We start from the raw sequence: 16,665 nt of genomic DNA, 5'->3' as shown, positions 1-16,665 counted from the left end.
AAACATTTTAGAAAAGAATATGGAATTGTGAATAGAAAGTTACTGAAATGTTCATTCTGCTAGGCATATGTACCCCAAGTAATTCAGAAAGAGAAGGATACAGTACATTAAAATTTACATATAATCACATTCCTTGTATTATAAAAGAACTGAAAAAAATGTGGTTACCCTTCAATAATGAACTGTGGTACATTAATATAATATGGAATATTGCTGTGCTGTAAGAAATAACAAATAAATTAAATATAGAGGAGTATGAGAAGGTTTATATGAACTCAATATAGAGAGGTACCATGGGCTAGTTGATAGTTCACTAGGCCTGGAGACAGAAAATCTGGGTTCAAATTCTGCCTCAGACAATTACTGATTGCATGCCCTTTGGCAGTCCTTTCTGTACCTCAGTTTCCTCATCTGAAAGTGGGAGGTTTAGAATTGCTCTTCCCAGGTCCCTGTCAGTTCTCGAACCTATGATCTCATTGGTAATCATTTGTCCATTTTTCTCTCTCAGTTTTCTCATCTGTAAGTGAGAAGATTGGACTTGATATTCTCAGGTCCTTGCAAGCTCTATGATCCTAAGAACTGCTGTCTAATGAAGTAAATAATCAAGAAAGCACTTTAGGAGGGGCGGCTAGGCGGCACAGTGGATAGAGCACTGGCGCTGGAGTCAGGAGTACTTGAGCTCAAATCTAGCCTCAGATACTTACTAATTACCTAGCTGTGTGGCCTTGGGCAAGCCACTTAACCCCATTTGCCTTGCAAAAACTTTAAAAAAAAAGAAAGAAAGAAAGCACTTTAGAGATCAGTGATCCTGGGCAAGTCACTTAACCCTTATTTGCCTTAATCCACTGGAGAAAGAAATAGAAAACTTCCACTCAATAGATTTGCCAAGAAAACCCCAAGGGTAGGATGGTCCACGGGGTCACAAAGAATTGTACACAATTGAACAATAACAATAATTATGATTATTACCTATTAAGGCAAAGAAAATGTTGGGATTCTTTGTAAAGGGCAGAGAAGACAAAGAGCAGGATGACATGAGGGTCGCCTAGATACTTGGTCTGGTAGATAGCACAAAGGATAGAAGATCAGACCTGGAATCAGAAAGACCGGAGTTCAAATCCAGCTTCTGATAACCTGGGCAAATCTATAAAACAGAGAGAACAGCATTTACTTCCTAGAGTTTAGGATTCAAAGAGCTGCAAGATTCAAAAAAGATAATTGTAAAAAGCTTCACACAATGGCTGTCCCATAGACCTATATAAATATTAGTTACAGTAGTTCCTTTGTATGTTTTGGTGGATATACGCTCATATGTTTTATACTATCTAAGTATTTTAAATGGTCTAAGAAAATATTATATAACATTGCTGACATATAGTGTGATTTCTCTATTTTTCTCTTGTGATTAAATCTATTTTAATTTAAAAAATAAATGAATATTAGTTATTATACTAAATTATATATAAATATATATAATATAATAATTCTTGAAGTAGTGTGGCTGAGGGGAAAGGAATAGAAGGGTGAAAAGGGCATAGAAAAGATAAGCTGGGTGCACCTGAGGACAAACTTGTCTAAGGTTGTCATCTTGTCCGAAGTCCAGTTTGTATTCACTTTTCACCCTTCTGGGGTATCACTACCTCTCTACCACACAGGAAGCAGCCAATTCATCCAGTGGATGTGTTGCTCCCCTGAGAAGAAGCTGTCCTCTACAAATATGTTAAAAACCCTCCCTCCAAAGCTGGCTGCAGGATGGTTTAGATCAGGGCTATTCTGGGGCAGACGAGTTATGTTCTGCTGATAGGGGAGGATTAATGAGGCAGTCTGCTCATCCGTTGCAATTAGAAACAACGCTAAAACTATTCCCAGGCTATTTCTATGCAGGGAACTTGAACTGCTCATCAGGTCTTACTCACTCAGAGACCTGTGGGTAATTAGGGCCGTGTTAAATTTAGGAGAATCAACCCAGAGCAGTCCCATCTGTGCTGTCTCCTTTAGAGCTGAAGGTGCCGTGTGCTATTGGCTAATTCTCCAAGGACTATAAAAAGGGGATTTAGTATATACCATAAACTTTGAGGGTTGCTTAGCAAAAGTTAAACATGTCCTAGCATCTTAGCCCCATATAAGGCTCACAGGATGCAATTCAACACCGAAATCTCTGACAACCCCGAGAAAATATCCCGACATTTATGGACACTGATTAGTCCGGCTCCTATACTTGCCAGCAGGACTTTCAGAAGGGTGGTTCAAATCTCCCTCCTGGAGAAATGATGATGAAATACAACTCCCTCGATAGAGAGGTGGGGGCTTGCGGATATAGCACGGAATATGTGGTCAATCATAGTGGCAGCTGCAGTTGGTTTGGCTTAAATGGTTTTCTTTGTTGCAGGAGGGGGTTCAGCATGGCTGAGTGGGAGTTGGGGGTTAAGGGGAAATGATTTCAGTGCACAAAAACTTTTAAACTTAAAAAATAGAGCAATTCTATCTAATGTTTGGCATAGGGGATTAAGGAAGAGTCTGGGTCTGGAAATCTGATGGTTGAACAGACTAAAAGGGTAGAAATGACACGAATGTCACACCCATACTCTCTGGCATTGGGAGACTACTGTGTCTCACATAAGACTTTTTCGTACCCCTAGACAAAAGTCTTTCTTTACTACGCTGACTCAGCAACCAATAGCCCTCTGCATTTTTAGAGCATTTTCTTCTGGAGTTTAAGAAAAAAAAAATTTAGTGGGCATGAGCTCATTTTCTCCCAGTGTTGTTATGAAGTCTAGAGGGACAGGCTAGTATTCCTTCCCTTTTGGGAAAATAGCTCACACTGAACCCAAAAATTCTCACTAGACAGAGGAAGTTTATTTTTAATGATCTCACCCATAACAAAGTACAGGGTTTATCCATTAATATCATGGACAGATTACAAATGGCCACTGAGTTGGGTCCAGAATTAAAAGAAGGTTGGATTGCCTTTGGGAAACTAATAGGGTCCTTTCAATGACCTCAAATTTCTCCTTGGGGGGTGGGGGAAGACCAATCTATTTTTTTTGTTAATACTGATATTTTACCATGTTATGTGGCTATGAGTCATGACAATCTCCAAAGAATTAAAAATGAGTATCACTCAGAAAGCCATGGAGAGGTATTTGGTGGGTGTGAGCAGACTACAGTAGATAAAAAACAAGGAAATATAAATAATAATAGCTAACCTTTATATAGTGCTTTTAAGTTTGCGACATACTTTATGAATATCATCTTATTTGATCCACTCAATAACCCTGAGAGGTAGGTGCTATTATTATCCACATTTTACAGAAAAGGAAATGAAGGCAGGTAGAGTTCCTCCCCACCAGGTTACACAGCTAATAGGTATCTGAGGTCAAATTTGGAATCAAGTCTTCTTAACTTTAGGCCCAGCACTCTATCCACTGCAAATGTTATCAAAGAACTATATAAAGAATATGAACTGGTCACATGGCAAATGCAAGAGATGATCAGTGAATAGTTACAGCTATTGTGCCTCATTGAAATCCTTTTTAAGATCAAGAGAAAGTCTATCTAGGCTGGGTTCTAATAGGGTATGTACAAAATTAAAAAAGTATAGCTGGAATATAACTCCAGTATAATTCAAATTACTATCTATATCAATGAGATCATAGTATTTGAGAAATAGCCTCATTGATAACTGCAAACCTTAATGTGTAAATATCACCTAATGATACATATATGTATGTATGTATATTAGATCATCACCACACCTTGTAAGGTAGGTTAACCTCCTTTTCCAGGTGAAAAAACTGAAGCCCTGAAAGTTCCAATAATTTATCTTTGGTCCAATAGCTAGTCAAACATACATTTTTCTGTATACAAATCTAGAGTTCTATTCTATGACACACTGATCTCCCAAGGGAGGCCCTGAGAACCATAACATTCTGAATATTGTTTAACCAGGACTAAAATTAAATTTCAAATATTTCAGGAAACTCTTCCTCACTTCTTCCATCTCTAATCATAGACATTTTAAATTGTCAAATTGACAGTTTCAGAGAACAACTCATCCAGTGACTTCCAAAATCCAAACCCAATATATGACTTAGAAACCCATATTGACTTAGAAAACGACAAGACAGCATTATCTATGTTGGATTATATTTCATTTTATTTTGTTAAACACTTTCCTATTATACTTTAATCTGGTTTGGGCTTCATGCTGTAGTTTTGCACTATATGCAGCTCCCAAGTTCAATTTTTAAATGTATTTCTTGTTAGATTCTAGTTTTTGATCCAGTTTACTATTCATTTCAGGTTAGTTCATCCCATTCACATTCAGAGTTAAAAGTACTAGTTGTATATTTTCCTCCAATTTATTTTTCCTGTTTGTCCTCCTCTCCTCCCTCTCTTCATCCTGTTCCTTCTCAGAAGTCTAATTTACCTCTGACCACTGCCTCCCAAATATACACTCTATTAAGAATACCTTCTTTATCCTGTTCCATTTCCCTCCTATCTCTGTAAGTTAAGACTTCTATACTATAGTAGATATATATGCTATTTCCTCTTCAAAACAGTTACAATGAGGTTGATTCCCACTGTACTTGCCCTTCACCCCTTCTTTCTCTCCATTATAATAGTTCTTCCATTCACACCTCTCTATATGTTATAATTTACTGCATTTTGTTTTTAGGATTGTCCCATCATAAGTCAACTCAACTCCAAGTCTTCTATCTATGTATACTGTTTTGAACTCAACTCCAAGTCTTCAATGTATACTCTTTTGAACTACTCTAATAATGATAACATTCTTAAGAGTTACAAATATCATTTTCTCACATAAGTAAATGATTTAATTTTATTTAATCCCTTTTGGTCTCTTTCATGTCTATTTTTTCATCTTTCTGCTGATTCTGGTAAGTCAAATTTCCAGTTCAATTATGGTCTTTTCCTCATGTATACATGTAAGTCCTTTAAGTCATTAAATATCAATCTTTTCCTTGCAAGATTACACTCAGTTTTGCTGGGTAGGTTAAATTGGTTGCAAACCCAGCTTCTTTGTTCTTGAAATATCATGGAATATCATATTCCATAGCTTTCAATCTTTTAATGTAGAAGTTGCAAAATCTCATGTTAAATTGTTTCTTTCTAGCTATATGTGTAATATTTTCTTCTTTGAAGGCTTTGAAACTTAGCTGTTGTTTCTATAATGTTATTGTGAGTTTTCATTTTGAGATCTCTTTGAAGTTGTGATCAGTGGATTTTCTTTCAATTTCTATTTTACCCTCAAATTGTAAAACTTCAGGGCAATTTTCCTTAATTTCTTGTGTTGTCACCACAAATGCTGTTGTTCCCATGGTCCCTTCTATTGCTGCAAGTGTTAGCCCCCACCTCTGCCCTGGAACTGAAACCAGGGACTCCCTTTCTTGGGAATGACCCTAACCAATACAGCTTCTGCCCCTCTGTGACCACACTCACTGGCATGTGCTTGTTCCCCCTATATCAGTCACAACCTGGGCACCTGTCTGCTTAGTATCCCTTGGCCCCTCATCCAGCACCAGCAGAAGGCCCCCATAATCTTCCCCTTATCAGCCACTCAAATCTCCCCCTTGTGGTAGGGGGAGAGGGAAGAAAAGCTAATAGTGGGGTAACACAGCTGCCCCCAGGGCTTGCTGTTATTCTGGAGCATCTATACTTAGCTCTGTCTAGACTAATCACCTCAGGAGGTCAGATTTTTTTCCTCCCAAGTTGTCTTAGGCTGGCCAACTATTCTACCTGGCTTTTACTTATTTCTACCACTCTAAAATTCACTTTCAAATTTTTTTTAAGTTATTGGGGGAGGGGGTAGAAATTGAGAGAGTCAGGTATTATCTGTCATATTCTGCCACCTTACCACCATTCCCTCCGTTTTCTTCCCCAAAAGGCAGATGACCACAAACTCATAGATTTAGAACTGGAAGGGAATTTAGAAGCTGCCCTTCAGGTTTCTCCTCTCCACCTGGTAGAATAAATGTTGCTCAGGCTCCTCCATAAGTTACCTTAGTTTATGATGCTGGATATGGTTCTTTAAGCAAAGTTTCCACTCTGAAAGAGCTTGAACATTAGATCTCGAGTGGATTGTGTGTGGTCTTTATCCTGAAGAAAAAATTTATTCAGCCTTGAGAGATGAAATAAATGAACAAGTCTACAAAATCCAAAAGGGGAAATGGATGAGGAATTAAAAACAAAACAAAAAGATATGGCACAGAGCCATGGCAGAGAAGTTATAGAACACTTCAATTATCTGGACATCTGCTGAAGTTCTCTCTGCCAAAAGCAGAACAGCTAATAATTTCTTTGCTTGACTTAATGATCATTTCATTCTTCAAAGAGAGAGGAACCAACATGGGGAAATTTTATTCTGGTTCTGCTTCCTACCAAAAGGGAGGAAGTGGTTTCTGGGGCGAAAATGATAGACCTTAAAAGGAAATGAGACCTCCAACCTAAAGATTCTGTGATCAAAAGGGGGAAAGTTACCAATGGGGGTGACATGTATTCATGGACAAAAATTCTACTGAGGAAGTCATGCCAGGAGGAATGGGAAGGTCTTAGAAATCTAATTCTGAGGACAGAAGCAAGGGTCAGATGGAAGAAACATTATGGGGAGGGAGGGGGAAGCCTGGAACCAAGAGATAAGTGATTAACAAATAATGCCAATCTACACACACACACACACAGCCCATTCAGTGATCAACCCTGAAGCATCTCTCTCAAATAGTCAGGCCTCTAATCAACTGCTTGGTGTCTTTGTTTCTTCCTCTCCATCTCTCCTGTTTTCCACAGGCACTATTTAAAGAGATTTAGAAAAATCCTAGTGATTATTTTTGATTGTACCTTTTTCCTACCACTTCTGGATTTGAATCTCAGATTATCAATGCAGGGGGGAGCCCACCTCTAATTATGAAGACAAGTAAACTATGATAGCCAGACTGATGCAGATGCAACAGGATATTCCAACAAACAACAAACCAAATTCTACCAAATGTAAGTTGGAAAAGCCAGTAAAGATCATTATTCATTGGAAATTAATATGAAAGAGACAGAAGGGAAAATTAGCTTTCTGAAGATCCAATCTATCCTCTGTACAGGTGCCAAACTGATTTTCCTAAAAAGGTGGTCTGACCGTGTCCCTCCCCTACTCAACAAACTGCAATGACTGGTACTTAGAAACAATGGGTCCCACCATGCCAAATGGCATAGGCCTGAACTAAATGCCTTTTATTTGCTCTGTCCTTGGAATTTACACATTGAGAATATAAATGTGGTTGTGTTTTTTTAATGGGTTGTCTTCCTCTACTAGAATGAAAGTTCCTTGAGAGCAAGGGATTATTCTTTCTACATGCGTGTGTTTATCCAATGCTAAGAATAGTACATGGTGGGTAGTAAATTCTTAATAAATGCTTATTAACTGTTATATTCACAGAACTCTAACAATGATCATTCTATGATAAAATTCATAACTAGGGAATTGGCTAAAGAACTACAATAATGCTTCCCTCTGCATAAATTAAAAAAACTAACAGAAAGGTAACACAGGTCATTAGAATAAATAAAATAATGTCTGATCTATCACTATTAGAAATTTTTAAATTGATCTGGCTTCTTTAATATCCCCTAACCTGAGGAAATTTGCTAGATTAAGTTAGATTAAGCCTAGGGATTTACCCCACACTGAAAATTCCATATCAAGTAACTCTAATAATTATTTCTCTTTTTAGAACTAAATTTATTTTTTTTAAAAAATGATTCTATAGGCTAAGTAGTTGAAAAGGGGAGGGTGGTATATGTTGACTAATGTCAAGCATGAGAAAACATATGAACTGATGCATAATGAAAAAACATGTCTTACAACTACAATGTAAATGGAAGAGAACAATAAAAACACTTCCATAGAGCCATGCCATGAGTCAGATCCCGTGCTAAGCATTTCACAAATAATATCTTATTTGACATCATGCTCTGAAATTATAATGACCAAGCTTGGTCCCAAAGAAGATATGAGATGGCCCCTTCTTTTTTTTTTTTAACAGATGTGGACTACAGGTATGAAAAATTGATCTTTAATTTTGTTGAACTGTTTGGTTTTTTCTTTATAATTTTTTGTTATTAAGGATGGCTTGAAGGGGGAGGGGGAAGACTGGGAAGCATAATATAAAAAAGATATCAATAAAATTTATTTTAAAGAAAGTTCACACAACACAATTTGTAAGCAAAAAGTTCAAAAATAAATAAGATTAATATTATTATGTCTAGTTTGGTAAAGTGTGCTTTCTGAACTCTATTACTTCTAGGTTAAGTTTAAAATTGACAAGAAATTCACACTGCAACCAGGCCTTCTGGGATATTTGAGTTTAATAAAATCCTAGATATTATTTTTAATGTGATTTTTATCCTATTTTTTGTGGGTTTAGAGCACAGATTTTGATTAGTAATACAGGACAACCCTACTTATAGAGACAAAAGGACCATTTGTTGTCAATAGGCAGATTAACATGAAAGGCCAACAAATCAAATTCTACCTAAAAATGAGTCAGAAATGTCAATAATGAGGAACATTTAGGGGGAACCAATTTTAAAGAAGAATAACAGGAGAGAAAAGAAAAGTTGTGGAAATATAGCTGTAGAAACTGTGGATAAATGTCACCAAAAGAACCAAATGAGAGCAAAATGTACCCAGAGAGAACATCATTAGCTCCAGCTCTATCATCTGACCAGATGGGAAGATTGTTCTTGATGGGAGGTTTGTTACTATTTTGTTGTTAGAATTGGAGTATGGAGCTTTCATTCAAAGACTAGGTCACTGAGCCCCAGAACAAAGGAGAGTGCCAGCTCATTGATTTGAAATGGTCACAGGTGTCCATGACCAAAGGAGGTTTAGGTAAGAATTCATAACATCTTGAAGGGGAAAAACTCACTCTCAAAGAAAAAGAAATGAGCATACACGTACCCCCATACACATACACACACACTTCTCAGACTCTCCTCCACTCCCCACACCCATGAGGCAAAATACCTTTTTTGCCTTTCTTCATCTCTCCTTCCTCCAAGTATGTATGTATGTATATATATAGATAGATAGATAGATAGATAGATAGATAGATAATTTTAAAATCTCATTACTTGTGAAGCAAACTACAAGGAAAGAGAAATATATGGGAAGCCAGAGATATGAGTAAGGGGAAAGACAAGAAAAAGGGACATAGATGCCAAAAGAATTTTCATTTTTATAATCAAAATGAATTTTTTTACAGAGACAACAGAAACACAGCAATATTTTGTGCGAAAAATATTTTTAAATAAATTTTTGTCTTTTTTTTTATACATTCTGATATACATATGTAACAAGGTTTATGGCACTGTTACCAGAGTCAAATCAAAAGAAAAAAGGAAAGGGGGAATAAAAGGTCATTGCTTTTGTTTTACTCCTTCCTAAATGCAAGCTGGCCAAGTTTATTTTATCCTTCTAATATTGAAGAGCCAGCTCTAACTGGTTTGCACACTCAAAACAGTTTATTATTGCACAAGAAGCCAGTGAAGGCATATGGCGTGATGGTCAAGTTCCTTGTTGTTTAGAAACCTTTTAAACCCAACAGGGGAAAATAACAAAACCAAAAACAAAACAAAACAAAAAAAACCCAATCTCAGCATATGAAGCAAACATAATAGACAGTACCTTTTATCTCTTTAAAAGAGTGAAGGGTTCTCTAGCTCATTAAAGCTATCCTGATACCTTTTCAGTGATTACCACAGCTGAGTTTGATTTGTATTTTCTATATCAACAGCCTTGGCAGAATCAAGGCCTTCTTGTTTCAGTATCTTTAATGCTTAATTTTGGCTATTTAGTTTTTTTAAAAATTTTAAGTGTAATTTATTAGGTCTATGAACCTGCACAGACTACTTAGCCATAAAGTCTACAAGTAGCTGAAAAAGGGAGACAGAATGGGAGTCAGGTGGGACGACAATATCAAATGCTGTTTTTTTCTACCATTGGTTTTTTAATGTGACCTCTTTAGTTTCTCTTTCTGATGAGTTTGTGGGACACGAATCTCAAAGTCATCCAATGTGAAATTGTTCTCACATTTGCTAAAAATAAAAAGGATTTAAACGTTTATTTCAACTAACAAACTTTACCCCAATCTCAAGAAAAGAATAATAACAATAATAATAATAATAATAATAATAATAAACAACCTCAACCCTCCCTCCAAATCAAATGAATAACATCACACGGTGATCACACAACTGTCTCCACTCCAATGAGCTTTGGCGTAAGAATTCTTGGCGTCACTCCATTATTGAGGTCTTCTTCAAACTCCAGCAACTGCCCCATAAAGTTAAGGTTGGGAGAAATAATTGGTCGTTTGCCTTTGACAAATTTATAAGCATCAGTCATGGTCATCCGGGTGTGCTTCATCAAGTAGGCAATGACGATGGTGGCTGACCGGGACACTCCTGCCTGGCAATGGATGAGAAGTCCTTTCCCACACTGGTGAGCTTCCTCTGAAAAAAAGAGAGTGGGAATAGAGGGGAAGGGAGAAGAGGGTGGTAAAGGGAGAAGGGAAAAAAGGGAGAAGGAGATGGTGTTTATGCTTATCTGATTATGGGTTCCATTTTTTTAAATAGCATAACTGGAATAACTTTGAAAGCAAATATAATTTCATAATCATGTCACAATGAGGAAGGTGACATGGCAGATAGAAGATTGAATCAGAATCAGAAAAATATTGGTTTAAGTTCCACGAGTCACAGCCTGTCAGTGACGCCGGCAACTTTGTTAAGGCCAATAAATTGCTGACCTGCAGAGATGGAAGGAATTTCCAAATAAAGTTTAAATAAAATAAAGTTCCCCATATTGATAGGGATCAATATTGATGAAATCAATTTCCCACTCCCTCATACATCCTGAAATAGATGAAGTTGAAATTAGTCATAATAGTAAAATAAATGTCTATATCTGAGAGAATTTAACAATAAAAACCAACTGAGCACAATAGAAGTATGAGAGGAAGGAGTTAAGGAGAGAATTCAAAGGTAATTTTTTAAAACTTTTTGGGGAAAAATGCAATTTGCATTGTAAGCAGTAGCCAACTGGGGATAAATTGTCCCCATCAGCTCTGCCCAAGGATACATAGAACTCTTTATGACATTATACTTGGAATGCCCTAATGTTTCAGACAATGATGAGTAGGATATAGAGACCTCAGGAGACTATTTGGATTGTATTGACTTTTTTGACTTTGTAATCCTGAAAAAAGAATTGACATTGGACTCTCTAAAATATTCTCATATTGCTTTTAGCTTCCATAGGATGTTGCCCATTAGCCATGTCAGCATCTGGTTTATAATTTCCTTCACAAGAACATTAAAGAGGTTGGACTAAGTGACTTAGAAGTCACATAAGGTCCCTTGCAATTCTAATTCTTTTTCCCAGATCAGGAAAAAAAGGTACATTATTAATTATTTTGCTGAAGGTCAAATAGATATTTGAAAGAGCCAGGATATGAATCCAGGCCCTCTGACTCTAATGACAGCATTTTCTATTTTATCATACTGTCTTCTTAATAATAACTGTTTTTTTAAAATATACCTGTCCACTAATCAAAATTATTCTATAGACCTATACATTTATCAAGAATAGTATTTATAATCCTTGTATCCCGAGCAACAAAAACAAATAAGCACACAGCAGGTACTTAATAAACACTGATTTTAAAATTTTTATTTCCCCCTATTACCTATTAAAGAGAATAAAAATCTCTTCTTTAAAAAAATATAATTTGTTTTGAGAATTTTTCAGAACTTAATTGGTTTTGAAATGAAGGGAGACTTGAAAAGCTATTCTACAACTTTTAAAGTATGCATAGTGACTTGAATATTCTAGGCACTCAAATATTTGCTAAAGGGTACAGTGGATAGAATGCTGGCTGTGGAGTCAAGAAGACTCATTTTCTCTTCACTTTTTGCTTACAAATTGTGTTGTGGGAGTTTAAAATCCAGTCTCAAGACGTTTATTAGCCAAGCGACCCTGGATAAGTCATTTAACTTGGTTGGCCTCAGTTTCCTCACCTATAAAATGAGCTAGAGAAGAAAATGACAAAACACTCCAGCATTTTTGCCAAAACAATTTCCTCATGCTTTTCATCTGCACTAATTAAGAGTTGAACATGACTGAACTGCTTAATAAGAAGAAAATATTTGCCTATACATATGTTTGTGTGTAAACCATGACAACAGGGTAAATCCTAGACTCTAAGTTACACAAGGTCAAAAGGCTGTCTCCTCTAAATTTTATTATCATTCCCAGACACAAATACAGAAGTATATAGTACCTAAGTATAGTGCTTAAATCATGCTTTATGAATGAATGAATAAGAAAAATAGTAAAAATGCCAGAGCAATAGAGAGCAGCAACTATTTTCAATTTTAGAAGGAAAAAAAAAGAAAACTCAAAAGAAATAAGAATGGGTCACCTTTTAAAATTAAAATTTAAAATTTAGTACCTGCCTAGGAAGGGGAGAGAGGAAGACAGACACTAAAAGATGAACATAATATAAAAAATAAAATATAAAACAGCAAAAAGCAATTTCAGTGGGTACTTGGAAAATCTGCTTACACCTTTACTTAGGATTGAAAAACCAAGTTTCAAAGAAAACTCCCCTGAATGCCAGTTTGAGAAATAGCATGACAAGAGACAGGGATATCAGGTGAATTCCTTAAGCTATTTCTATTGATTTTCAAAAAAATCTATTCAGATCTTCTAAACCTATTTTTTTATTTTAAAACCATATGATGAAATAGTTAAAACCATGTGTTTTTGAAATGTTCTCTTTTGTATGCTGATTTTTCTTACTAGACTTCCAAACCATTAAACAAATAAATTGGTTTTTGCTGCCTCAAATCAAAAGCACAAAATTTGGGATGAGAGCACAAGATTGTTGTCAGGGTTACTTAACTCAAGATTTACCCATGGGTCAAACAATTAATATCCCCTTGCATTCATGTAGGGTATGGTTCAGGTCATTCTTCAATTTATTTCCCCTACCTTTGGCTTCCTATTTTCCAACTCTGTTCCAGGTGGTCCTTTTGAGTGCTTTCCAATGTTAATTTATTACTTGATTTATTAAATAGCATGAGGTATATATGTTTTAGGATGATTCTTTCCTCCTCCTCCTCCTCCTCCTCCTCCTCCTCCTCCTCCTCTCTCCCTTCTCAAAGCTCTCCCAGTGCTATAAATTATCTAGGTTTGACTGGCTAACTGAATGCAAGGAAAATAATTTCCTCATGCTTTTCATCTGTACTAATTAAGCCAGACTATATCATCAGCCACACACCAGTCTGGTTTTCCCTACATGATGATGATGATGATGATGATGAAACCCTTCTTACTCAAAGCCAGAAAGTAGAATGTCCTTGGGGCTCAAAACTTGGCTCCAATATGGTCAAGGAAGGAACTGAAAGTCTCTGTGTAGCCATAATTAATTATGGGTTAGTAAAACTAAAAGGAGAAGACTATAAATTGCCAATTTCTAACCACTGCTGGGGTGAGTATACTGTTTAACATAAACACTGTGGAAGGGGTATAAGCTTTGCTGCACTGCTCTGTGAGAAATCCCAGCTCTGCCACAATATTCTTCTGTGGTGACTTTGTACTGCCAAAAATTATCTGGGTCTTGTTTTTTTTAAATCTAGAATTGAAGGGACGGGGTTGTTGATGAGCTCTTCTCCAAGCTCTAACATACTATGATTTTAAATACAAGGGAAACAAAAGCAAGAAAGACGACCAGCTCTGATGTCCAAGAATTGGTTCTGATTTTCATAATAAAAGAACAACATACGTACAAACATTTTTTTCTTAACAAGATAAAGATTTGCTATTACTGAACCATTTTGGTGCTCCTTGCTCTATCTTCTATAATCATTTTCCCCCCAATATTGAAACTTTGGTACTTATAGGTCTTTCTTTTAGCCAAAACAAGCAATTTTTTCCCCACTAATTAATTCATGCATTCATTTTCTACCTTTGGATACTGCTGTAGCTTTCTAAAGTAAGTAGATCCTTTTCTATTTGTTGTGTGATCTTAATTGAACAAGCAAAAGGAACACAGTACCTTCTCACCAGCACTAAGATTCATCCCTCTTCGATGCTAGGCTACCACCTTTTAAGAGATGAAAACTAAAACCTTGGCAACCAAGAGAGGAAACCCATACAAACACCACAGCTCCATTAACATTCCTGCAAGACTTCCTAGAACTGAGCTTAAACAAATGGGACCCTGCCCTGGCCTCCCTTTCCTATCAAACAGTGCTCCAGGAACCTATGCTAGGGAAATAAAAACCACTGACAAATAAAAGTTAAGCCTTAAGGGAAGGGAAGACAGGAAACCGATAGGCAGGAGTCCTTCCCTCCCCTGCCCTCTCCCCTGGTCTAGAGGTGCAACAGGATCAGGTATGCTGCCTTTGGCAATAACATGGCGTCCAGAAGAGACACATGAATCCCTGAACTTTGGAGTCTATAAGGGGTGTTTGAAAGTAGTGGTCTTTGTAAGGCTTCATTGTTAGAAATTGTCTCATTCTCTATCTCTTTGGCAGCTAAACACCAGGCCTTAGATTAGACTCTTAAAATCAAGGTTTGTTGATGGACTGGGAGCCATAGTTAGATCCCAGGATTTGGAGTCAGAAGACTTTGAATCCTAATCTGATATTTAACTGGTCAAACCAATTTATATTGATAGAGCAACCTGCTAGATTACAGTCACTGTGCCAGCACTAGAGATAAAAAAAGATGGGGATAATCAGTCCCTAATCTCAAGGAGCCTGAAGACTCACATGCAATCACCTAAGAGATCTACAGGAAAACTGGGGGTAGTTTCGGATGGAAGGCATTAAAATTAAGGAGAACTGAGAGAGGCTTCTTGCAGGTCAGCCTTTAGCTGAGAAGTAAAGCTAAAGATGAGATGAAAATAAAATAAATAAATAAAAGGCATAGGGGAGCAGCTGGTGAAAATGCTCAAAGATGGAATATTTTGTGTCCTATGACCTTCAGCAAGTCATAATTACACCTCTTTGAGACCCATTTTCTTCATTTGTAAAACAGGAATACTAGATATTCCACCTACTGACCAAGGCTATCTTTATAAACCCTCGGAGTTGTTGTGGTTACCCTCTTGTCTCAATTTGTACATCACCCAGTTACCTCTTATTATAGATGAAGTGACCTTTTGCTATCTGAACAGGTCTGAATTTAATTTCTGAGGGTAATATTCAGGATAACTCTCTTTCAGAACCATAATTGGCCATGTGGGGGACAGAAGCAAGCAGCAGAAATGTTAGATCAACTTTTCAAGACGAAGTCAGAGGAGGAGGAGGGAGGATTCCATATCCCCCCCCCAATATGAATTCCTCTGAGCAGCAACTCAAGGATGAGAGGGAGGGGCCTGAGATGGGCCTAAGGGAAGAGGAATAGGGAGGAAGCACCCGGTAACTTTCCATTTTTTCTAATTATCCTTGAATTGATTTAGTCAGTTGCTATGCTAGTGAGGAGGGGAGCAGTGTTTTTTTACAACATCCCCTAAATTCTGGTGCCCTCAGGCAAGGCCCTCATAGCCTGGCCTAGTTCTGGTTCTTGCTCCTTTTTGATTGTATAGTAACTGGAGAGAGGGAGGGAGGGAGGGAGGGAGGGAGGAAGGAAGGAAGGAAGGAAGGAAGGAAGGAAGGAAGGAAGGAAGGAAGGAAGGAAGGAAGGAAGGAAGGAAGGGAGACCTTCTTTGAATCTAGACAATTGATGAACCTGCTCTCAAAGCAGAAACAAGAGAAATATGGTAATGGAATGGAATGCCCAGAGGAAATATTTACCAATGAACTCAAAAGCTTCTTCAAAGTATTGCCTCAGGTTCTGTTTGTTGCTGTCTGTGGCAGGCAGTCGTTTGTAGTTAAATAGACCCTTCTCATAGTGGTAAAGGGGGAGGTGGGTGGTGACATTGATGATGTACCCAATGTTTAGCCGTTGCATGGTGTCCAGGTCCTGAGCATCATGCTCATTGCCAAGGAACAAGCAGGGCAGGATGGGGGTCAGCTCCGCATTCTCAATGTCGGGGGTCGTGGGGGGGAGGGGCTGAGGTAGCACACTGGAGGCTGCAGATGCTCCCCCCCCACTCTCTGGGCACTCCTGAAGCTGGAGGGAGCTATCACAGAGGTTTTCATGGTTCTGCTTAAAACTACTGAGTCCACCTGGAAAAGGAAAGGGGGAAAAAAGAAAAATTCAAATGGAAAATCATTAGATTTTTTTTTTAAATGATAGAAAACATTTTGTTTTGGTTCCATGAAATGGATATTTTTTAAATGATATGATACTTATAAACATGAATAACATAAAAGAAAACCAGAAAGAATGCAAGAGGAAAGTATTCAATCATGAGTTTTAGTGGATGTTTTAATAATATGAAAATATACCATCATCACATTCAATTTTGATCACACTTGGGTTCATCTTTGCAAGTTTTATCACTCCTGGATTTTAAGCTCAAGAACAGGAACTGTGCCATTTTTCATGTTCCAATTATTTTCCAAATTCATTTCAATAGTCATTTGTTATTTGACAATGACAACAACTCACAATCTAGAGGTTTACAGTTTTTGAAAAGG

The 16,665-nt window shown here is 37.2% G+C and overlaps 1 protein-coding gene across 1 annotated transcript in view; it reads right to left on the bottom strand.

Moving 5' to 3' along the window:
• Positions 1–4,859: 4,859 nt before the first annotated feature.
• DUSP10 (dual specificity phosphatase 10) overlaps positions 4,860–16,665 on the bottom strand; it is a 54,227-nt gene continuing 42,421 nt past the window's right edge. Inside the window, exons 3-4 of the mRNA XM_074222717.1 lie at positions 15,877–16,251; positions 4,860–10,524 (exon numbers count right to left, since the gene is read on the bottom strand). Coding sequence (XP_074078818.1) covers positions 10,259–10,524; positions 15,877–16,251 — 641 coding nt within the window. The 3' untranslated portion in view covers positions 4,860–10,258. The remainder of the gene's footprint in view (positions 10,525–15,876; positions 16,252–16,665) is intronic.

The sequence above is a fragment of the Macrotis lagotis genome, chromosome 2 (assembly GCF_037893015.1).
Source record: "Macrotis lagotis isolate mMagLag1 chromosome 2, bilby.v1.9.chrom.fasta, whole genome shotgun sequence".
NCBI lineage: Eukaryota > Metazoa > Chordata > Mammalia > Peramelemorphia > Peramelidae > Macrotis > Macrotis lagotis.
The sequence above is the reverse complement of the archived record's forward strand: the minus strand, read 5'-3'. Positions and strand labels throughout refer to the sequence as shown.